Genomic DNA, 23,202 nt, shown 5'->3' on the forward strand with positions numbered 1-23,202 from the left:
TCTCACATCGGTGTTGGGATTGTAAAGCCATTCCTTGAGACGTCTCCTCCTTGAGCATGTTCCTGTGTAGCTTAAGAAAGCACCTGGAAACGCTTGTGGGGCAGAGCAGCCACTCGGCGCTTCCAGGGCTGCACTTTGCACTCCCTGAGACTTTGCCCCTTGATGCCTGCTGGAAGTTGTTAGGGGCTGGGAGCCCCGCGGGACACGGTACGAGCCATGGCAGGTAGCGAGGGAGGGTTTGGAGCCCCGAGCACCGGCACCAGCCCCCGCAGTCTGCCCTGGGTCGGAGGTGGGCCCGTGGCCGCGCCGCTCTGCGGCTCTCTCTGCATGGGAGACGGCCTCGGACATTTCACTCCAGCGACCGAAACAGCTGTGAAACCTGGGGGATCTTTTCTTGGGCTTTGACTGGTTTTGGGGTGCAAAGGGAGCAGTTGCTGGGGGAAGAGATGAGCAAAGTTGGTCAGATGGATTTCAAATAGATTTTCTAATGTTTGGAGAAAGCATGGCCTGTGGCAGCATTTTACCTTGAAAAAGGTAAATTTCTCGTAGTTCATACAAATGTTTATGCCCAAGAAGAATATAAATATCAGTAACAATGAGTAATCCTTTGGTGCTTATACGTCTGTCTCTGTGTATATCTGTATGTCTAATTCTGTTTCTTAAGTGCTTATCAATATGCTATTCCCTTATTAGGTCAATTGCTTTATAAATGACTCAAATACTAAATAAAATCTAACGTATTTTTCTCATTAGGGCATTGCTCCTGTCTTTTCAAAGTCATTTTTGATACATGCAAAGTTTTACTTATTGATTCCTTCCTTGGTTTGTTTTTTCGTTTCCCTTGGGGGAATCATTAAATAAAGATTCATTTTTCTGCTATTTTGAGATTATACCTCTATTGAACTCCCTTGGGTGCCTTTGTGATGTTCAGACAGTCAGTCTCTCACGTGCAAAAGGCAGCTCCCATAAATATCATCAGCAATTAACGTGCCGGCTTTGTATCTGACCTTCTACGCTGTGCTAGCTGTGTTTCATACCGCTCTATTTCTGACTGCCGAAGCGATGCAGAAGCCAAACAGCTGACTCAATTCCGCTTCAGGTTCTAGAAAGAACATCCCTTTACCTGTGAACCTGAGTTTCAGGTCTGAATCGTTTTGGTGTTTGTGTTCTCTCTCCGCTGGTCCTTGTTTCACGGCCATTTAACTGAGGATCAAACCGTACGTCCCTGGGTGCAGTTCCAGTACACCAGCACCCGTATTATCAAAGCCCTCTGTGAGGACACCATTTCTAACGTTGATCGCCATTAATTCTCAGTTAACCATTTCACTCCCTTCAAATTACGGTCTAGATAGGACTAGAAGTCTCGAGAGGAGCTAAAGCTCACTGGGAGCATCATAAATGAAATAAAAGGCATTTAAAAAAGGCATAGGGGTACTCTTTTTCTCTCACGCTCTCCTTTTTCTCCCGCCCCGAATGTTTCCCTTTCTCCTGATTTCCATGGGCTTGCTGGCTTTTTGTAAAGAGAAAGGGAAGCATTTTCTGCCCCTTCTCTCTTTGCTGGGACACTGTGCCTCGGGAAGGGCTCTTGCCTTGCCCTCCCCCTCAGTGATGGGCCCTTCCTCGCCTCCAGATCGCCAAGAGGTTGTTTGAATCCTGTCATAAGACACATTTCCCAAAGACCATGTTGGTGCCCACAAGAGTGGGGATGGTTTTCCAAAGTGCTTGGGTTTGAACCGGGTCTGTTCTCCCTCAAGTGAGCCCACCTGGCACCTGACCTGGAGTGTATCTTCCCCCCCTTCCATGGATAAGGAAACGGAGACTTTGTGTGTGGTCACAAAGCAGGTGATTTTTCAGATGCAACCGTCGTGGTTTACAGCTGGTTCCTTGTCTCTGTGGTACCTCAAACTGTTCTGCTTGTGAAAGATATATTTGCGCACAAAAAAAGATACTGAAGGTGAACTTCTGATTTATATACATATATTCAGTAAAAAGCAGCTTTGAGGGTGTCGTGTGTTTTATAGCCTATATAAAAGTCCCACATTTAAGATACCTTTTCAGACAACGACTGTTCAGTTAAATACAAATCCCATATTCTTCTCAAAGTATGTATTTCAAGGTGAGGCGTTTTCTTTATGAAAATTTTGTATGCTATCTGCAGAACGCTAACTCTAGTTATGCATCGCTGGCTTTTTTTATGGTTACCTTTGTGCAGGCTTAGAGGTCCACAAACCATTCTGGTGAGGTTCATTGAAATAATTAGGTGTCGAAAAGGAAATACGATGATAGCATTTGATTATAATGAAAACTGGATGTCATCCATTGAACTAAAAGTTGTCACCCTGTTAAAAGCAATTCCATGTTCTCTGCTGCACCCAGTACAGGATCCGATTATACGAGGGGCGCACTGTACTGACCGAGAGATCCATTCAGCAGGTTTCTATTTGATGAATAGGAATAAACATTTTTATAGGTAATGAATCAAAGTCACCTCTTAATCTACCAAATAGAACATCTATTAAACCCGGTGTGTTCCTGAATTAAATCACTTCATTGTTAAGTCAAACGTAATGCCTTTGAGGTCCCCATCATGCAGTCCCGTGGAACCAAAGCCTGCAGCACGTCGTCTGGTTAGTAAGGAAACCAACTAAATGTGCTCAAAATCACCTGTAAAACAGACAAAATGGGAAAAAAAAAAAACCAAAACAAAACACCAAAACCATAAAAATGATGGTTTTGAGAAGTAACTGGAGAATGCAGGACTTTATTAAATTATTTATATTTGTTAAATATAGAGACTACTTCTTTCCTGAGGTTTTTACAGTCTGAGGGATTGCATATACTTCAAATAGAGCAATTAGGCAGCCAGTTGGTAATTAGTTGTGTCATTATCAGATCATTATATTATTAAGGCCCAGGCTACACTGGAGCCAGCCGGGATTCACCGGCAGGCTGGGACGGGGCAAGCGTGGCGCACAAGTAGCGCACAGCGGGCACAGGAGCTGCCTTTCTCCCTCACACACACCCCCCCCTCAGCAGGACTGGGCTTGCGCAAGCAAACGGAGGAGGTTTTGCAGCTCGGGGCAGGTGGAAGATGTGTTTGATCTTCATCCTTGTTGCCGCTCATGCCTCGTTGCCACATCCTTTGGGGGCTGTGTGGCTGGGACGCAGGTGCTTCAGCGGGTGCGCTGGTGTGTTTGTTGCCCCCTTGCTCAAGCCGTAGTCGAGATGAGTGGGTCTGCCACCAAGTCAGAAACCCGGGAACGGTTCCCAGGCTGATCCCATCCCATTTTCCTGAGAACTGTGGCTCAGTTCTTTATTCATGCGCTATGTATCTCTCATGTATGCTTGCACGAGGCATGACTGCAAAGGCATCCGTCTGTGCTCGAGGCACAGTCTGCACGTGGAAGCAGACGTTGGCAGCTACATGGAGAACAATCTTCCATTTAAAAGACATTTTGGAAGGCCCAGAGGGCAAGAGGACACCCTCTGATATCTGAAGATCCTCTTCCTTGGCTGTCTTCCACAGGTGGCATGCTATTACACCTGTAGAACTGTCAGCGTGTAAGCTTTGGGTAGAGTTTTGTGGGGAAACACGGGGATGTAGAGGTCTGGAAACGATAGGTGTGAAACTAGATTGAGAAACTCAACCATTGCATCCCACGTAGCAAAATTATTGCAAAGATGACACTTGCACAAGGAAAAGGCACGTTACGATCATAAACATGCAGGTATCCAATATAGGAGATGTCAGTTAACATTCTGCAGTTACTACAGTTGTTTCCCTGGTCCGTAAGCGAGAACAAATTGAAATAACGTTTTTTGCAGGTAGTTTGATTGGCAGGTAGTCATTGACTCCTCTCATGGTTTACAGTTGCTCTCACCCCGGAGACTGGTAGGATCGGACCAGCCAGTCAAACAGAAAATACTCGTAGTTCAAGGGTATCACGTAGTAGAGCTGGAAGGCATCGCTAAGTTCAGGGGCTTTTCATTTTGATCGCTTGTGAGAAAAATGTATTCTTGTCATTTAATTCAGCCATCCTAAGATACTTCTTAACAGATATATTTTTTTTAGCTGAAGAAAATGCCTACTGACAGTGAAAGGAGAGCCCAAAAAATAGTGACACAAACAAACTTTGTAAAGTATTATAGAAGTGTGCAGAGGCACACGGTGTGTTTTTTCCCTTTCTTTTTCTAATCCTGACCCCATTAAACTGATGGAATAAATCCTATTAATGTTGATAAGACGAGATTTTTGCCAATAGGTAATATTTCACTTACATTACCTTGGGCAGAAAAAATGGAGCGCTTTTCATTGCTATCTTAGTCTGATTTGCATTTGCCCCTTTTCACAGTGTCTGCTAGGCACAAGATGAACCCGGCAGTGTCTGAGTCAGGGCTTTGAAACCTTGTTGGAGTGGAATCACGATTCGGCAAACTGCGCTCGCCCCTCCTGGCTACACAGAGCCGCAGTATCACCGGATTGCTCCGATATCAACATCCTGCAACAGCATTACGCAGACAAAAGCTGCTATGAGGACAGACAATGGCTGAAATTAATCTGTTCTTATGATGAATACTGTGATGAGAATGGGATACAGTTTTAAAAAAAATTAGACCATTCTTGTTACAATCTCATGTTTGCAATCTTACAGTTCCCTGCAATCCCACACACTCTGATTGCATCGTTTTAAAGTGTCAGGCAAACAAAGGATTTTACTTAGCTTTCAATATGAGTTGAAAATACATTTGTTTTGACTTGAAAAAACTTTGCTCAAAAGGAACGAGAGGGATTAACCATGTATTTGGATTCACTGAACAGGTAAACTCCATTAGGAAAACGTTTTGGCAATTTTGTCTGTCAGCAGTGGCTTGCACTTATAGAAAGGCCCTCGTTAGATTTTTACTAAAGAAACACTTAGACTTAATTTTTGTCTTAGACTGTACAGAACTAGCCATGGGTTATTTTAAGGGTCAGTTACCACTTTATCTGCAACTGGAGTATGCCTGTCACGCTGTCTTAATGATGGAGATAATTTATGTTTTTAAAAGTGAGTTGAAAGTTAACTCATTTCTTCCTCCAAAGGCTTTTTTTTTTTTTTTTAGGGTTTAAGCTAAATTAGGTTCTGTTCACCCTTGCTGAGTCTTAACAGCAGTGTGTTTCCAGTCAGGGTTACAGATTGCCTCAGCTCTCTTTACCCCCACCAGGGACTGGAAAGCCTCTTTTAAGCAACAGGTTTGTTGGTTCAGCGTTTCCGTACCTGCTGGGGTGTTTCAGTGGGGAACAGGCCGTGTTTGCTGGGAAGCCGTGCGATTGCTGCTAACGGGTGTCTGTGGGGCTGTTCTCTCGCAGCGGCGGCGGCGGCGGACATGGCCTACCACCACGTGCGCCCACCCATCGGGTACTCCATCCCCAAGCCCATCTCCGCCCTGCTGATGAGGGGCTGGAACGCCTGTCCCGAGGTGAGTGTCCCTGCCGCGCGCCGACCCAAAACGGGCGTCTCTGCTTTGGCCAGCCACACACATCTTGTGGCACTGGGTAAGGTCTGGCGGAGCAACCCGCTGGACGCAGAGGGGGCAGCTCCGCAGCAGTGCAGGGATCCCATTAGTCCCCACCGTTAATCGCCCCCAGTGATGACCCCTCAGACTTTCTCTAGACGACGGCACGTTCTGAGTAACTGCACGTGGGAGCAATTTGTGCAAACATCATCCAGGCCGTGTAGACTCTACCAAGCTTCCCACTTCTGCTGGGCTGAGTTTGTCACTAACACACCTCTGCCTCCGGGCAGGGCTGTCGGCATTGGAGATGCCATAACAGTGGACCAGAATTTCCCTGCTCTTTTGAAGAATCGCTCCACCAGAAAATTTCTTCACTGTCTTGTAAAGATGGTAGTTTTAATTACTGATGCAGGTTTAGTAGAATGGTCTAGCCAAAGACAGAGAAGCCACATCCACAGAAGACGGAGCTCACTGAAAGCACGTCATGATAGCGTAGAAGATAAAAGATAAAATGCTGCACCTTTTGAAAGCTCACAACAGGTCCTGCAGTCTGGAGAAGAGAGAGGGAGCGGGAGCAAGCCTCGGGGGCCAAAGGCTGCGTGAGCAGCAATAACAAACGCAAAGCCATGATCAACCCAAGCAATAGGAAGACTGAAAAGAAGCTAAAAAACCCAACCATTGGGCTATCGTGTTTTGGTTTGCTTCCCAGCAGTCTTTGGCCAAGCATGGACTATGCCTGACTGTTCTGAGCCCGGGAGCTCACGTGAGATCTCAGCCCCAGGTGGCGTGGCCACAGGCAGCGGTGTGGCCGCAGGCAGCGGTATGGCCACAGGCAGAACCTGTAAGACGAAAGAGGGGGTGTTCGAGGACAGCTTTCGGCAGCTGCACAGAAATGAGGGTCAGCACACAGGAAAAAGTGTTCCCCCATGTCAGCCAGAGAGGGAAACGTAGGTGACGAGTGTGAAGTGTTCTATGGGATCTGAGGAGAGAACTTGCACAGCTGCAACTGTGACAGGTTTTTCAGTCTGTCTGATTATCCCACCCAACTCAACGGCATTAAAGAAAAAATTTGCAAGTGCTCCCTTCTGAGATTGTAACATGGTGGATAAATAACATCATTGTTTTATGTTGGCTTCTGCTATTTCTGCGCTAAAGAGAAAGTGAACTAACTGAAGCAAGGTGGCAGAACCCTGTCACCCTCAGACTGGTAGCCTTCAGGGCCACAGCAGGATTTAATGGTGCTTGACACCACCCGCGGTAGAGGGACAACAGTGACCCTCCCCTGACTAGGCTTTGTCCTTGTATCTCTGTCTTTGTATTGAGTGTCAAATCTCCCAAAGTGGGGCTGATAACCAGCACTTTTCCAACACTACGTCCCAGCTGTATCTCCCGGATGGATGGATTGTGCACAGATCTGCGTGTTTGCACATAAGATGCAGATTTTGGAGTGTGGGGGCGCCTGTGCTGGCTGAGACGAGTCGGGGCCGTCCTACTGACAGTGTCGCTGTTCTGGCACTTGTAGAGCGTAAGAACGATGGGTTTGTTCATAACTTCTGGGCTTTGGCAGTGTTCCTTGCTGATGGAAAATAGCAATCAGACAGATGAATGTCATCTCTGTGAAGCATTTCTCACAGAGGACCATGGAGATGGGTAGGTCCTTTCTATGCTTCCACGTGTCAGCCGGGCAAGGGTCCCCCTGTGCTCTGTAAAGCATCTTTGCATGCGCGCTGCAGCCATGGCACCGCTGTTTTTGCACATGGCTCTAAACTGCCTGAGAAGTCAAGAAATGCCCTCCAGAGACTGGGAATTTTGGAAGGTTTGTGTAGAAAATGTCCCACCACGTGGGTCAGCTGCTTTAGGAAACACATTGCAGGGAAAGGCTTTGTGTTTGGAAACGTTGTTGGTTGGTGGGTTCGTTGGTTGGTTGGTTTCCTGGTGCATTCTGGCACTGGAGGTCTTCATTGATCAACGTGGAAGTTCCATTTCTGATGAATGGGAGCGGATTTTGGAACCTGTGTAATTTTCTGGTGTTACAGGAGCCTTGTTTCGTACTAAAGCTTCATATCACTGAACCAGATGCCCTGACTTTGAATTTCCTACTGGAAACAGAGTCCTGGGTTTTTGCCCTGGAGCCCCTTTCCTAGTTAGCCTGGCTTAGAAAGACGCGTTATCACGTGCCTAACCTGTCCTTGTCCTGGGTATTTGAGAGTTTCTTACCGGGTTTAGGGGACTAACGCACATGCTTAAGCGCTCTACCAAGGCAGTGGGACTCTGGGCAACGGGAGTGGTGGGCTTTGCCCCCGCTGTGTTCCTTACGGGCTGCGTACGCAGTATGGCGGCGTGGGAATTGCAGATAAAATGTATTTGCAGCACAGGGTGTAGCTAGTTCATTTCATTGTCACTTTATTTATTGTTATTAGTGTTTTCTGGATTCTTGAATATACTCTTGTCTTTGCACTTTACAAGATAACGTTAGGGCGGGGGGGGTGGTTTGGTTTGTTTTCGTGTAACTATAAAGTAGCTGCTAATAATCATCAGCAGATAACTCGCATTCTGTTTAAATTTATTAATGAGATGTCATATTAAATTGTTGACTTAAGGAAGCACTATGTAATGGATATAGTCACTGTATCTTGTTAGCATTTCCACAGCTCATTTAGCCCCACTAAAGAGAAACCATCTTTTTAGAATCCGAATGCACTTTGTTACTCGCCAGTATCCCTGCGACAGCACTTAATCTTGCTGATGTTCTGGAGCTGCATGGTAGAATTATGAGGCAATTGATAGCTCAATAAGCCAGTGGAGGGCTTGAACTTTGCACAAGCTGTGGGCAAAAACTTATTAAACTGGGCTTTATTAAAGGTGTTTTGCTACCATTCTTGGTTACAGAGGGTTTGAATGACTTCTGAGGGCCCTGGCACAGTCTCAGGAGGGCACTGGGCAGAGAAAAATAAAGCAGTGTTATCACCCTCTCGTCAGCGTTTGAAGGTTCGCTGTGCAAAACTCCCGGTACAAATCTCGTGAAGTGCTGTGCGGTCACTGCAGAGATTAGCAGCAGTCCTTTCCAAGGCCCTCACCGAGTTATCTGGTCTGTATCGGCATCCCTGGCACAGCGGTGTCTCCTGGGCGAACCGCTCCGGAGGGACCGAGTGCCGGTAGGGAAGCACCAGAACGAGCAGAATGAGCAGAATATCTAGGAGATAAAAAGCATCACCGTATCGATATCCATTTTACAGCATCTCACTGTAGGTGCATAAACAAAGACGTTTACTTGTGAGAGGTTATTTGGTAGGGGAAAGTGGTGAATTTTGGGGCTCAATGAGTGTTCACAGGTCAGAATTCTCCAAGAGGTTTTCTCAGTTTAAAAAAAAAAAAAAAAAAAAAAGAAGCAGAAAATGGAGTGTATCTGTATGGATTTTCCTGAATGTCTATGCCTTACCTCCAAATTTGAAAATTTATCCTTTTATTTATCTTTAATTTCATTCAGGGTTCATCCCAACTGAAAACTTGTTCCCATGTGTCATGTCACTTACTATTTATCAGGCACTTGAACATCTGGTTCCCAGAAACTTTTGACGGTGGTTGTTTCCAAAGGCAAACTGATGACTAGAAAATTAGACAGTGCCTCTTAAGCAGCATTTTTCATTAGCTATTTTAATTTGTAAGCTTTAATTAGAGTCAAAGTATTTGCCATAGTACCTGGGGCTTAGTTCCGTAAAGAAAATAAACATTGTTTTAGTTTCATTAAGTACAACTCTAATGTTACAGTCATTTCTTCCGTGGTCCCCGATGGGCTCATCCGACGGGCTCCAGTCAGGGGCAGGAGGAGGACGGGGACCCTTGCTACCAGCAGGAGCAACACCAGCCGGGGCACTGCTGGGGACACCAATAAACACACTTTTCTCCCTCCCTGGAACTTAAAATGGACTGGACATTTTCTTTCTTACCCTCTTGCGACAGAAAAGCAGTTACCACCCATTGTGTTACCGTACTTTCTCACAGAGGGCTAAAACCTGAAGTTTTATTTGTGCGTATTATCCCTCTGCTGTCGCTCATGGATGTGAGGGCTGCAGGACTGTCCTAAAGCTCTTAAATTGTGCCTACCTCTTGCAGGCATCTTTGTTGAGGAAGACGTGGGGATGGGAATGAGGAGCTTGTTTAACAGTTGCTTAATTCAGATATTCCCAGTCCTCCTCTGTCAAACACGCCGTATGCAATGCTTCAGTTAAGCCTGAACTCGCCTGGGAAGACTGTGCCGTAACCTGGAGCAGGGCATTGACCGGCAATAACAAGAAGGAGGTGTATTTGCCATCCCCTCCGCGGCCTGGCCCTGTCCCTGGCACGGCCTCCACGAGCTCCTGTGCCACACGGAGCCCACCCAGACGCAGCCATGGCCGGAATGCGCTGGGCAGGTGGTGGGGAGCAGCGGCGCGGAGCGGGGCGAGTCCGCCCACCAGGGAGGGACAGGGTGGCCGAAAGTGCTTGTCCGCTGCTCTTCACCGCTCTGGCTGCGTGCAAAGTCTCGTTTACGGGCAAGGAGGAAACACACCAAATATATAATCAGAGACAAGGATTTATAGTTGGTATTTTTGTAATCTTATGATCTAGTCGTTAACTAGCTTAAATCTAATTGTTACAGAAAAAGAGAAGAATAATGCAGTTGAAGTTGTTATACACACACTTAGTTGCGTAGCTTAGTGCTGACCTTGCAGCTCCCATCAGATCCCCCAGCAGACTGAAAGCGATGCCATGAGATTCGGAGAAAGGGAAATGGAGGGGAGCTGTGATTCGTCACCGGTCTGTGAGTCAGTGGAATCACAGAAGGTATGTCCCCCCTTCTGTTTCTAACGCAGCTCCGCTTTTTCTGTGGTGTTCACAGGGGAGACCGGAGTTTTCAGAAGTAGTCGCCAAGTTAGAAGAATGCCTGTGCAATATTGAGGTAAGGACCTGATATTGAGGTAAGGCCGTCGGTGCCTGCGCTGTGGGTCGGGAAGAGCAGCAGCAGCCGGGGAAAAGCGGCTGTGGAGCCTGTGGGCTGTGGGAGCTGCTGGGTGCCGTTGCCGGCCAACGCGAGGCCGCTGTCAGCAGCGGTTTGTCGGGGGGCGGGAGGAGGCAGGGACCAGACACCGCCGCGAGTGTTGTGAGCTACTCAGAGAGGGCACGAAGGGAGCGCGACCAGGGCCGTGGGGAGCTGCTTCACGGTACTCCTGGGCAGAATCTTTCGCTCCCATCCGTCCCGTGCAAGGCTGCTGGTTTGAACAGAAGAAAAGACAAACTGGCCAAGGCCCTTGGGAGACAGGTGAAAAGAGCGAACATAAGAAGGACAAATGCAAAGGCGATTCCTGCTTTGGACTGTGGCTGTGACACAGACGGATGAGACAGCCTTCAGCCTGGTGTAAGACACGTGGTCAAACAGAAAGTAAATGATTCAGGGCTGCAATTCCTGAAATTACATTTTCTCTGTGTGTTCGTGTGTGTGTATGCATGTAAGAGGGTTTTAAAAAAAAAAAAACAAAAACAAAAAACAAACCCTCCTTTTAAAATGTGTCGCTGCTCTTGAGTTTAAGGGTCAGAAAAGACACCCATAATCTATTACATCTCTCCATGTTCTGACTGCAACTGGTTGCTCCATGCGTAGGTGGAAGCTATTAAATGTAAAAAAAGCGTGAAGCACTGTATTGCGAGAAACTGTGTCATCTCATGGGAGACCTGGCTTCTATGATACGTGGGCAGCAGAGCATGCAGGGAGAAATCTGGGGTGAGAGCTTGCATACCAAAAGAAAAAAAGAAAGCATTATTTCACTGGGGAGTTAGACCAAAGCTCCACAGTGTCCAGGGCAAAGCCTTGTCTGAGAGGAGCTTTAAGGAACGAGATCTCTAGTAAGTTAAGTACAGCAGCCGATGAAGGCTGGAGGTAGAGAGTTTCTCTCTCCACCTCCCCCCGTCTCCTCTCTTTCCTCTTCTCCTCTCAGCAAATCATTTCTGCTCCGTTTAAGTGTCTCTGAAAGCAGGAGTGGCAGAGACATTTTGTGCCAGCAAGTCTCGGTCCCCACTGCTGCAGGTGCCTGTGTGCGTGGTGGGTCCGTACGTGCAAACACACGCGTTGGTGTGCCAGCCCTGCAGTTACATGGCCCCGTAGTCTGAATTCTGGCCCTGGGGCTCTCGGGCAGGAGGGCTGCGACAGGGTGGCACTGACGCCTTCCCCGGACAGACGGGAAAGCCTGGGCCGGTGGCTTCGCCGGGAGGCAGCGATGGCTCCAGCTGCACAGCGAGCACTGGCGAGCCAAATAACTCATGGCTGAGCTAAAGCGTGTCTTCTGGAAAGCCATCCACCCCAGCTTGAAAACCCCAGGCAATGATGGATTGACCGCTCCGTTTGGCAGGCAGCATCCAGTTCTCCTCAGCTGATCAAAGTCAGGAGGCGCTGCGTTTCCAGCCAAACTATAGAGGAAACGAGGGACACGCAACTTAGGAGAAAGAACAAGGAAAGTCTTGTAAATATGTAATAACAATGCTGCTTTTTTTTTTTTCTTTTTAATCCAGTTAATGTCTCCGGCCTCCAGCAACAGCAGCGGTTCTCTGTCTCCCTCCTCATCGTCGGACTGTCTGGTGGCACGAGGAGGTCCTGGCCGCAGTCACGTTGCGGCGCTGCGCAGCCGGTTTGAGTTGGAATATGCCTTGAATGCACGAGCTTACGCCGTCTGGTCCCAGAGGTAGGTGCCAGCGACGGCAGGGCCAGGGAGAGCCCTGAGCTGAGGGGGACAGGAATAGTCCTGCCGCGGGGACTGCTCCCACCCGGGCATGTGGCTGCGGGGGCCGGCGGCAGAAACGCAGCCCGGGGCTGATCCACTGCCGGGGCCAGCAGGGGAAGGACCTCTGCAGCCTTGTCTTCCTGCAACCGCAGCACAGGGTGTTTGGGTGATCTGAATGCTGCGGGAGCCATCCTGCTGCCAGGACAACCGCTAAGCATTTGCATTTTTCACTGTGAGTAACATAAAAATAGTAGAAAATCAAGTCCTGCCGTGTACGGGTTCTACACACAGTACCAGTGCTTTGTGTAGCACCGCGGCAGTGAAGGTCCATCCAAGGGGATGGGGGGGGGTGGTCACGAGCTGGATGTACCTTCACTACCTGCCAGCAGGTCTGGGAAGGCCAGTGCTTCTGTCACAGTGTGTTTCCCAGTTGAAAAATTTCACCAAAGAAAAGCTAAAGGACACATTTTTTCTTTGGAAAAAAAAATAAAGAAAAAATATCCCATCAGCGACAAAGAGGGAAAATCCAGGTTAGACCACGGGCAGCATTTCACACCAAATGAGGTGCTGGAGGCCTCAGGTGGCGCTGGGGCACGGAGCCCCCCAAGCCTCCCACACAGCGTGGGCACCGCTCACCCCTTGCAGAGCTGCTCGTGTAGTGACTCCTGCGAAGTAATGCCCGTTAGGGGAGCTTTTTGGGGCTGACAGACCAGTTTGTTATACTGGAGGCAGTATAACCTCTCCATGTTGTCTGAAAATAGAGAGTGCGTCAGTGCATCGCATCACAACAGGAGGGCAGGGCTCATCCCCGTGAGGGGCAGAGGTACGCGCTGAGCCCCCCTATCCCAGCAGGGATCCAAGCCCCCGGGGCCGTGTGAGTGATTTGCTGACTGACCCCTCCAGCGCCGCTGGTTCTCGCTGCCGAACGCTCGGCGGAGACGTCCCGTGGCCAGGAGGAACAGGGCATGCGTGGGAAAGCCCAGCTGAAAACACTAGAAATAAGCGAATTTGGGAAGAAAGGTCACACTGAAATGCCATGATGATTATTATCGACGAGAAAACTTGTTTGCTGCTGCAGTGTTACAAGTTGCATCGTTATGTTCTTACAGCATTGTTACAAGCCCTGTGAGGAGCGGCTGAGGGAGCTGGGGGGGTTCAGCCTGGAGAGAAGGGGGCTGAGGGGAGACCTTCTCGCTCTCTGCAGCTCCCCGAAAGGAGGGGACAGCCGGGGGGGTTGGGCTCTTCTCCCAAAGAACAGGCCATGGGACAGGGGAAACGGCCTCAAGTTGCGCCAGGGGAGGTTTAGGATGGATAGTAGGAGAAATTTCTTCACGGAAAGGGCTGTCAAGCCTTGGCCCAGGCTGCCCAGGGCAGTGGTGGAGTCACATCCCTGGAGGGATTTAAAGCCGGGCAGACGTGGTGCTGAGGGACACGAGGTAGTGGGGGTTTGGCCAGTGTTAGGTCAATGGTTGGACTCGATGATCTGAAAGGTCCCTTCCAACCCAGGTGATTCTTTGATTCTGTGATTTATATGTATATGTGCCCTTTATGGAGTGTACAACTCATGCCTGGCCAGGTGTCTGAAAACTGTTTTCTATCATGGGCCACCTCTGTTAGATTCTCAGTATTAGTGGATTTTATTTAATGAGAGGGAGTTTTGTGGACAGGAAGAACACCTGGTTCCCTGCCCATCAGAGCCTGTGATGGAGATAAAACATGGGGAGAGACTTGTGACCCCGGAGAGCAGCGGTGGTAGAAAAGCAAAACAACTGAAGAGCTGCCATTTTGTGATGTTGAGTTTCTCAGGTCTGGATTTTAGGTTTTGGGTGTTTTCATCTCGATCTCTGGTGTGACTAAGGGAATGAAGCGGGCTGTGCTACTGGCGGAGGGTGTTGCAGAACCGGGAGAGAGCACCACCGGACAGGTGCTGTCACCCCCGCCCATTGCAGGCCCCGGCAGCTCCCCAGGGAGAGTGTCTGTGCCAAGAAGGGCAGGGACAGACAGACAGAGAGCGAGGTACAGAGGCAGGAGACACAAATGCCAAGTCCCTTTTCCTTAAGGAAGAGGAAAAGGAGCTCAGCCTCCCAGAGAGCAGGGGGTCAGCATTGCCCGGGCTGTTCCTACCACAGTCCCTCCTAAAAATTGCGTGTCGTTCAATTTACAACCATAGGAGGACAGGAGAACTCCTGACATTTTTTAAGGCAAAGTCACACGTGGGTTCTCTCTATTACTGTGCCGTTAAGTTGATATCGGAGGCGGTCTGCCCCGCCACTCGGGACGCCTGGGCTGGAGGGCAAATCTAGCAATCTCCCGTCTCTATCCCACGGGGAGCAAGTGCCGTGAAAATGAAACGGTGCTCTCAATCCCTGCCAGAAGAGAGGCGCACCCAGCCTAAACCTTAGCCTTAGCACCATTTAGCAGCCAGAGCCGGTAACGGCAGAGCCCGCCCTGCCCTGGCGGTGGCTCCGGTCAGCCGGGAACGCAACCGGCCGGGACAGGGGAGCGACATGAGTCGGTCCTTTGCCTGCGCGGGGGCTCCTATGGAGAGGCAGGAGGCAAACACCTGCAGACAGGCACTGAAATCTCTTATGTGAAAATACAGCTCAGACCTGAAACCTTCATCTGGCAAAATGTGATATCCTATAAATTGCATCGCTCTTGCCGTCTGCCGCTGGAGCGGGACACGGAGGGGGGCAGCGAGGTCAGGATGAAGGCAATGTCAGCCAGACTCTGTAGCCCCAGCAGTTGTTTCAAGGTGGAGTCTTTTATGAAATGCTCTGCCACACAAACTAACAACATTCAGATCTATAAATAGCACCCAGAAAGGTTCACCCAGAGGCACAACACATGATGAGAAGAGTTGCCCTTTCCACTTGATGACTTCGCATTTTAGAGGTTGAAAGGCAGATTGATCAGTTTTGCCAGGGAAAATATTTGAAGAGAAAGTGAAGCTGATGTCACGTTACTCCGCAGTTAGTGGAATTCAGCAAACCCGATCCTGTTATCCTGTCAAAACCGCACAGAGAGATCACCAGAAAGAATATCTTAGTGATTCCTCAACAGAAGCCAGAAGCGCTGTTAAGTTTAGTCTAGTGGTGACAGACCTTTGTTTTTTAATATATTGTGAGATAAGTAATAACCACAGCGTCTAATTAAGTTGATATAAAGTTCTTTTTAGTACTGTGCCTTGTGCCTGCACCATGAAGAGTGTCAAAGCCTGGGAACCGCGGCTGATGGTGTTTTCAATTAAAAGCTTCTCAAGGTTTTGGCAAGCACACTCGGTGCAGGCCGAGCAAAGGCACAGCACTCTTCTCCTGGAGCGCTGAAATACAGCAGGTCCTGTTCAGTGCCCCGGTCAGGCGTCAGATGTGGTCAGGCATTAAATTAATAAATTGACTAAGGGCTAAATGAGAACAGTTTGGGCTGCTGGGTTTTGTGTGAGCTTGGTCTCTGTCCGCCGCTGTCTGCCCCAGTGGCAGCTCCTTAGGTTCAGGGATAAATAACCTGTTGGCAGGACAGTGGTTGGGTCGATGGCTGGAATCTTCCTTGCCAGGGAAACTTACTTGCAGGAATCTGTTAGCAGCGATGCATAAAATACATCACAATGATCCTGGACTGATGCCTAGAATTGCTTCTAAAGTAGCAGCGTACAATTGTGGAGCCCAAAACAGTAAATTTGAGCGAAGTTACGTGGAGAATGGATGAAATGCAAGCATGCGTGTGATTCACGTTCTTCCTCCATCACTTTTCCTTGCTTTTTGTTTACTGCACATGCCAGTGGCTGGGCTTCGGGCTGATGTATTTCATGTCACTGCCTTTTCCTTCCAACTCTGTAGAAAAAGTTCTCCTGGTCTGGAGATGTGACTTTATCAGTCTTATCTCACCTGACGCCTCCTGCCTAATTTGCAGCACTGGGCAACACCCTCCTCAGGGTCTGTCTTTGGATGACATGAGGAGGAACTTCCAGTACCCACCCATCGACAAAAATGGTGAGTTAGTGCAGAAATCTCGGTGTGTTTAACCCACGCAGCACTACAGCTCCCGAGGCACCAGAAGTCCCGTGAGAAAGCTGAGGTCGAGTGAAGGCGGCTGGTTTTGTCGGGCAGCGCTGGCGAGGTCTCACCCTCTGCGGCTCCTGGCTGCTTCACTGTCTGTGCGCCACGAGCGCTTCGGCACGGGGATGGTCCTTTCTGGCTGCGAGTGTGGGTCTGTGAGTAAGGAGAAGGTGTGGCATTATACCCTCAAGGCTGCTTCTGCAAAAAGTGGGCAAGACAGCCCTATTTCTGGGGTGCCACAGGAGCATAAAATGCCACGAGACCCTTCGCACTCCTCTCTGAGGGCATCCCATCATTCTGCTCCCCTCCAGCACGGGGATGTCCTGACTGCCGCTTCCTCCTGCCCGGCCCCATTGGGGTGTGAGTTTGTGCATTGCCACACAAACAGCTTTCCAGCATTTCCTAGCCCCTGCGTTTGCAATCATCCCTGGTAAACCTCTCGTGCCAAACATCCTTTGCTCAGGTCTTGCCTTGCAGGCAGCTCCTCGGGAGTCTGTTTCTCGCCCACCTTTCGAAATGGCTCAGGAACTCACTGGCTCTTTCTTTATGGTTTCCCAAGTGTAGAATTGTCACCGGCTTAGAGCAGTTTTTAGCCCAGCAGCATGTATGTATAAATAAAACCTTAAAAGAGAGAGCGTACAAAAATGTAGTTGGGGTCAGGGTGGTATCGAGCAGAGTGGATTCAGGCAGCTCGGGTAAACTTTCTTTTTGGTGTGGATCTGAAGGTCAGACTCTAAGTCTCACCTTCGTGACGATCTTCATTCGCACTCAGCTCGGCTACTGCGTCCCAGACAGACCTGCCGGGGCGTGAAGCCGCGTCCAGCACGTGCAGTCAGGGTAGTAGGTGTCTCACGCTCAGGTGTGGAGCAACCGTACGTCCCTGCTCGGTACCTCTGCAGCAGCACTGGACAGGGACGGCGCCTCCTCCGTGTGTGCATTTGGAAAGGGGCTGCATCCCCCGGTGCTGCCCCTTCCACCAGCCGCTCTGTTCACCTCAACGTCCCAAGCTGTCCCAGGGCCATGTCACCAGGACGTCACTGCCCTGTTCCAGCGCTGAGACACAGCCGTGGCACGGCACGTACCAGGGCACTGCAGGACACCCAGTGACACCGGATGACAAACAGTCCCTGATGCACTCTTACACAAGCACCATGGAGCCGGCAAAGGACAAGGTTTTGGCACTGCCCGTGTCAGTTCTGAACACTGAGTGGGCGTTTTTCTCATAAATACTCATCTCGGGCTTTGGCATGTGATGGACAAAGGAGGCAAACAAAAATGGCAGGAGTCGTGAGGCTGACGTGGAGGAGAACGACAGTGACATCCCCAGTAGCAAGGAGTGGGGCTGGGCTTTGGTGGACACCACAGACTTCTATGGAGAGGAGTACGCCAGGGTCGCTGCCGCCCCGGCGTGCCCAGCAGGAAGGTCCCTGTGCTTGCTGTGGGCAGAGGTGTTCTGTGCTGCGGAAGGTCTCGCCGAGGGACCCCCACGGGGTATGTACAAGGAAAACATTCGTTTTTCTGTATGCTCTGCGCCTACGTACGTTGATTTACAGTGTTGTACATGGACTTCAGAGTGTCGCCATCCTCCCTCAGAGCCTGCTGCTGTCCCCTGCCCTGGGACCTTCTCACTCCTCTCCTGGCATTTGCTCCCACTTTTCTGCGATTTTCCAACCTGTTTTGTCACCAGGAGGATTCAGTAGTTTGTTCTGCCTGAAGCACGTACCAGAAGCTCATCAGCTCATCATCTGCTGTTTTTCACTGGCCTCAGCATGGCTCTTGCGCTCCCTCCCCTCCCCTGGACCAAGCACACTGGGGGAGAAAAAGAGAAAACCTGGTCATATAAATATTTACTGAGCAACTGCTGACAGCAGCGTTGATGTCATAACAAGTGGTGAGGTAATGACCTTTGAAACTGAAAAAACAACACAACTTCGCTGTGACTGGTGGTGTGCAGATTGCACAGCTCAGGGAGCAGTTCCGCGGGGCTCGGCTTTCATCAGGCACCTGGCAGCCGGAAGATTGGAGGAGGATGAAAACACAAACGAAACAGAAATGTTTAGCAAACTCCTGGAGTAAGCCCATCCAGGCAAGACCGGAGAGGGCTTCTCAAGTCTGTATTAAAAAGGGACAGAAGGGAATGAAGGGCTGGTGGAGAAGTGACTCTCCGTGGCTGCATTTTAGCTGTGGGATTAAGCAGTGATTTCAGTCTCCACTCACAAGACCCCAAGATTTATTTTCAAACATATCTGTTCCTCGTACTGTTTCCAGGGAAGGGACCCAAAGCATGGGATCGGGAAGGAAGGTGGCCCCAGCCAGAGCTCCACAGTGCTGGTCGGGATTCCCAGGCTGTGGGGCACAGCTCCGTCCCTGCCAGGAGCCAGCCCAGCTGAGCCTTGCGGTAACTCAGGGGACGACGGCAAAAGCCAGGGCGGAACAGAGGAGGGCGAGATCCTGGCTGGACACGACAGGAGTGGAAAAGCTGCTCCTCGCCACGTGCTTCATTTCAGCAGCGTATGCAGCTGGAGGGTGAGTCCCACGGTGTCCCCAGGACACGTATCTCGAGGAAGAGCAGCATCACCGTCCCTTGTTGCAAAGCTCCGGAGGGCCCCGCAGTGCTCCGCAGCCCGGCGCCGCTGCTCTGGCTGCGCCCCAGGCTTCCAGCTCCGGGTGAGAGCGGTCCAGGGCTGCGACGCCCAGCAGCACGCCAGGAGACAGAGAGCCCTGAGCCCTTTCTTATTAGAGTCCTTGGTCTAATGATTGCAAGTATTTGCACTCTTTATTATGACACGTAAACCAATTTCACTGCTGTCTCTCCCCATTCATGTCCATTTCGATCTTTTTTCTTTCTATTTGCTTTTTGCCTAATGTTTTCCATTATCCTCATTTGCGCTTGCAGTCTGTAAACAGTAACGAATACATTCACAGTTTTCCTTTCTCAGTAAGTGCCTCAAAAGCACCCTGCTCCCCCCCCCACAAGAGCCTTTGCGATGGTGAACAATTTTCTTCACTGAGTGCGTTTGAAAATAGAAATTCTACAAATAAACACAGCCCTGACTATTCAGTGAAAGCGAAGGACCTGCTCTTCACGGGAAGCTTCACAAATTGTGAGTTAAACAGCACCTTGAAAGCAGTGAAATCACCTGGGGCAGAGGCACAATGCCCAAAGAAATTTGTATACCCTCTAAAACCTAAGATAGGTGTAAACACGGAGTTTGACGTTGGCTTCTCCTTGCTCGCCGCAGCTCTCGGACAAGCACATGGTGCTGCTGCAACACTCGCCAAAGTCTCCCTCCCAACTGCAGAGAGCCCTGGCCAGGCTCGCGGCACGGACGATGTCCTGCAGCAGGAGCAGGACGCGCACGCAGGGAGATGATATGGGACAGTGCAGCCCAGGCGGTGGCACAGCACGGCGTCACCCCCCGGCACCTGCTCATCTGCCGGCACAGGGATGCACCGCCAGCAAGGGAGGGACCCCTGCGGGAGAGGCAAGGCACGCATCCTCAACCCTGGCATGAAACGCACAGGCACTACACGGAAAAGAAAAAACCATAGGATATAACATTATAGCGTTTATTAAAGCGAAGGTTCCCTACCGTGTGGCAGCAGCAGGGTACCTGAAGGTGTCTCCCACTCAGCGTGACCAGTGTACCGCGGCACAGAGCAAAGTATTGTCACCACAGCTGGAGAGGTCCTCAAAAGTACGTCCTGCTCTCTGTGCCCCATCACAGCCCGTCGATCCTGGCGTAGGCAGGGATGCACCATGGCTCCGGCTTCGGCGATGACAGGTGCTGCCTTCCCCCCCCCGCCATCCAGGGCACATCCAGCAGGCGCGAGACCACTCGCAGCGTTAAGGCCCAGAATATTTAGGATATGAAAGAGAGTCCCTCAAGGGAAAGCTTCGCTGCCACATTCCAAAGCACAGTGTCACGATTAGGAGATAAACCAAGGTTGCTTATGGATTACATCTTTGGGATGCCATGGTCAGTACTGTTGTAATTACCAGAGCCTTCATCTTGTGCAGCTGCGTATCTTCTGTGTTTGGCAGTAGGAATTTGGCACGCAGGGGCCTCAGCAACGGTCCCTAACCTTTCTCCCACCCAACCCTGCGCCCCAGGAAGTTTTTGTGTTCTAGTTTCTCAGCTCTCTTGTTTCCCGAGCAGCTGAGTGTCTCTGCACTATGCCAGTTAGCACGAAATTTGCGTTGGCTCCTCTGGGTTGTTCATGTTAGACCAGTAAAACAAGACGTGTGGGAGCAGCTGGCCGGTGCCATCGTGCAAAGGGAGAAACAGTTTCTTTGGCGTTGAGCAGCCCATCAGAAATACAGCGCTGGCAAGAGCAGTGGCTTTCTGGTTCGTAGTGTCAAGGATCAAAATATTTTAAAAACACTTATTAGAAAGCTTATTTTTAGCTCTCTGAAGCTCTAGTTAAAGGGCAAAAAATATTTTTTTAAATGGCAAACTTCCACTATGTTATTAAAACATTGAGATTCGTGGTTTTATGTCAGTCACCAAAGCTGCTTTGTGCTTGAGTCTTGTGAATTCATTGCATGAGTGACAGGGTCTGTTTACTTCCCATTTAAATTTTTCCTCAGCAGATGCTAGTGAATGGAAATTTGCAGCCAGCGAAAGGTAACAGCATGGTCTGTGTCTATTTATCCCAAAACGATACGCACATTATTTTGTTGACATTGTCACTGCAGGGGAGGGCAGGGAGAAGCGCCGCTGTGTCGGGCCACGCATGAGCCTCTCTGCCTCCCGCAGGCTACGTGTCGGACCCCATGAGCACCATGAGGTTTCACTCCTGCAGCAGCAGCGGCAGCTTTGAAGAGAGCGGCTGATGGCCCGGGCCCTCCGCCTGCGGGGACTCGCCACCGACCCGCAGCCACAGGTCTCACCCCGTCAGCCCAGCTCCCAGCACCAGCGAGGGTCCCTACCCCCGACGGCTTTATGTGTTGGTGACAACCGTCCCTGGCACAAGCTCTGCGCGAGCATCTTTCCCTGCTGACCTGCTTGAGGGGCTGGGCTTGGTGGCGTGCGTCTATTCCTCAACAAAGCGAGCGGCCCCAAGGAATGCTGCACTCTCAGCTTCAGCGTTAATAACCTCAGAGATGGAAGGTAAAACGCAGCTGTTACAGTTCCCACGCTCCAAGGCGAGCTGCTGGTACCTTGGCTGCACTAAGGCCTGGGCTACCAGCCCCTCCCTGCCAGGAAGCCGCCAGCCCCGGCCCCATGGAGCGGAGGAGCAGCCTGTCGCTCCCCGCCACCATCCAGGCCCCTGTGGAGGTGAAGCTGTTCCTGCTCCCAGCTTCTGAACCAGCTCTACCTTCTTCCCCCCGTTCTCTGAAGCCCCAGCCACGTCCCGCGTCCCGTGTTCTGCCCCACGGCTCGTGCAGCTCCCAGGACAGCCCATGGCTGCGGCTCGTCAGAGCCCTGGTCTTTGGATGCTTTCCTGCTCCCTGAGAATAAAGAGATATTTGGGTGCCCGTCTCAGTTGTACTCTTCCCAACATTTGTGTTTTCTTATCCACTTCCTTGTGTTGGTTTGAGTGATGGTTTTTCCCAAAGAGTATAAGCTTTCCTTCGGACATTTGCTTACGAAAAGCAACACAAGTGCTCCAAAACATACTTTAAACCAGAAGGAAAATATGCAGAATTGTGTCATGAATACGACAATCTTAACATATCTGAAAAATCAGTTCCAGCATTAAGTTTCCTTTTCAACAGGAATTTTTTCTTACAAATACCTCTGCACTATCTCCTTTTAAAGATCGCTTAAATCACGCGATGACTCTTTGTTAACACAGCAGCTGTACCTGAAAACCAGACACTGAACTGGATTAGAGAGGAGAAAACGGAGCTGGGAAAGCAGACTCCATTTGCACCGACACCTCTGTGTGCGCGCCTGTGCCCGAGCTGCCTGGTGCGATCCCCCAGCACTGCCCTGGGGAGTGTCAAAGTGGACAGGCGGAAACAACCAAAAAAAAAATATCAGAAAGCTTTTGAAGGCAAAACTTTTATAGTTTATAGAGCTCTTTACAAGGCCAACTGCTTGCAAATAATTTTACTAGTAATTAAAATTACTGTGTCCTTCAAGAAAACAGTCTCTTAGTAAATTGATCCCTATAGAAGAAACATTTGGCTTAGGGGGAAAGCGTGTTTCATAGGAGTGATCAGTTATTAATACAAATGAAAACTCTGAAAAATGTAAATTATTGAATAGAACATGCTCCAAGGTTGTTTGTGGGAATGAACCTCGTTTGTGCCGTTCCCAGAGAAGCCCAGGCAGCCCAGCACACTGAAATACTGATACAGAATAAGATGCTCCAAGGATTCTTACCCTGATTTTAAGACCAGCCAGTGCCTGGTGGCTGTGGCAATATTCCAAATTGTGTGACATGTCAGTAACAGATGATCTAGATTAAGATAAACTGGTGTCCAACCAAACAAGCGCTTGCACCACAACCAGGAGCGAGCCCGGCGTCCGCGAGTCTGGCTGCGGGCAGGGCTGTGCGGGCAGGGCTGTGCGGGCAGGGCTGTGCCCGCAGGGATGCGGCCCAGGGTAGCCCACGGGCTGGAGATTTCCTGCGGGGTAGCCCCGGTGGCTGCAGCGAGCCCCCGGCACGGCCACCAGGCAGGCTGGGCTGGCACAGCCCCCCAGGCAGGCGGGGGAGTGGGTCCCACCCCATTTGTACGGCTGAGCCCCCCAAACACCGCAGGAAACCCCCAGCCTGAGAACCCCCATTCAGCAGCAGCGCCCGGGGGTGTCCCCCCCGCAGAGGGCCCAGGGGTGGCTGAGGGCTACCACCGCGCCCCGGCTCCCCCCGCCTCAGCCTGGGCCCCCGCGCCAGGCGCTGGGCCGCCAACGGGCCTTCCCACACTGCGCCCACCTGGCGTCCTTCCC

General features: G+C 50.3%; 1 protein-coding gene across 1 annotated transcript in view; it reads left to right on the plus strand.

Annotated features, from left to right (window-relative positions):
* TNNI3K (TNNI3 interacting kinase) overlaps positions 1-22,715 on the plus strand; it is an 81,764-nt gene extending 59,049 nt beyond the window's left edge. The window contains exons 21-25 of the mRNA XM_054212805.1: positions 5,351-5,460; positions 10,376-10,435; positions 12,040-12,209; positions 16,158-16,237; positions 21,064-22,715. Of these exons, the coding sequence (XP_054068780.1) occupies positions 5,351-5,460; positions 10,376-10,435; positions 12,040-12,209; positions 16,158-16,237; positions 21,064-21,140 (497 nt within the window). The 3' untranslated portion in view covers positions 21,141-22,715. The remainder of the gene's footprint in view (positions 1-5,350; positions 5,461-10,375; positions 10,436-12,039; positions 12,210-16,157; positions 16,238-21,063) is intronic.
* The last annotated feature ends 487 nt before the right edge of the window (positions 22,716-23,202 follow it).

The sequence above is a fragment of the Rissa tridactyla genome, chromosome 8 (genome assembly GCF_028500815.1).
Source record: "Rissa tridactyla isolate bRisTri1 chromosome 8, bRisTri1.patW.cur.20221130, whole genome shotgun sequence".
Lineage (NCBI taxonomy): Eukaryota > Metazoa > Chordata > Aves > Charadriiformes > Laridae > Rissa > Rissa tridactyla.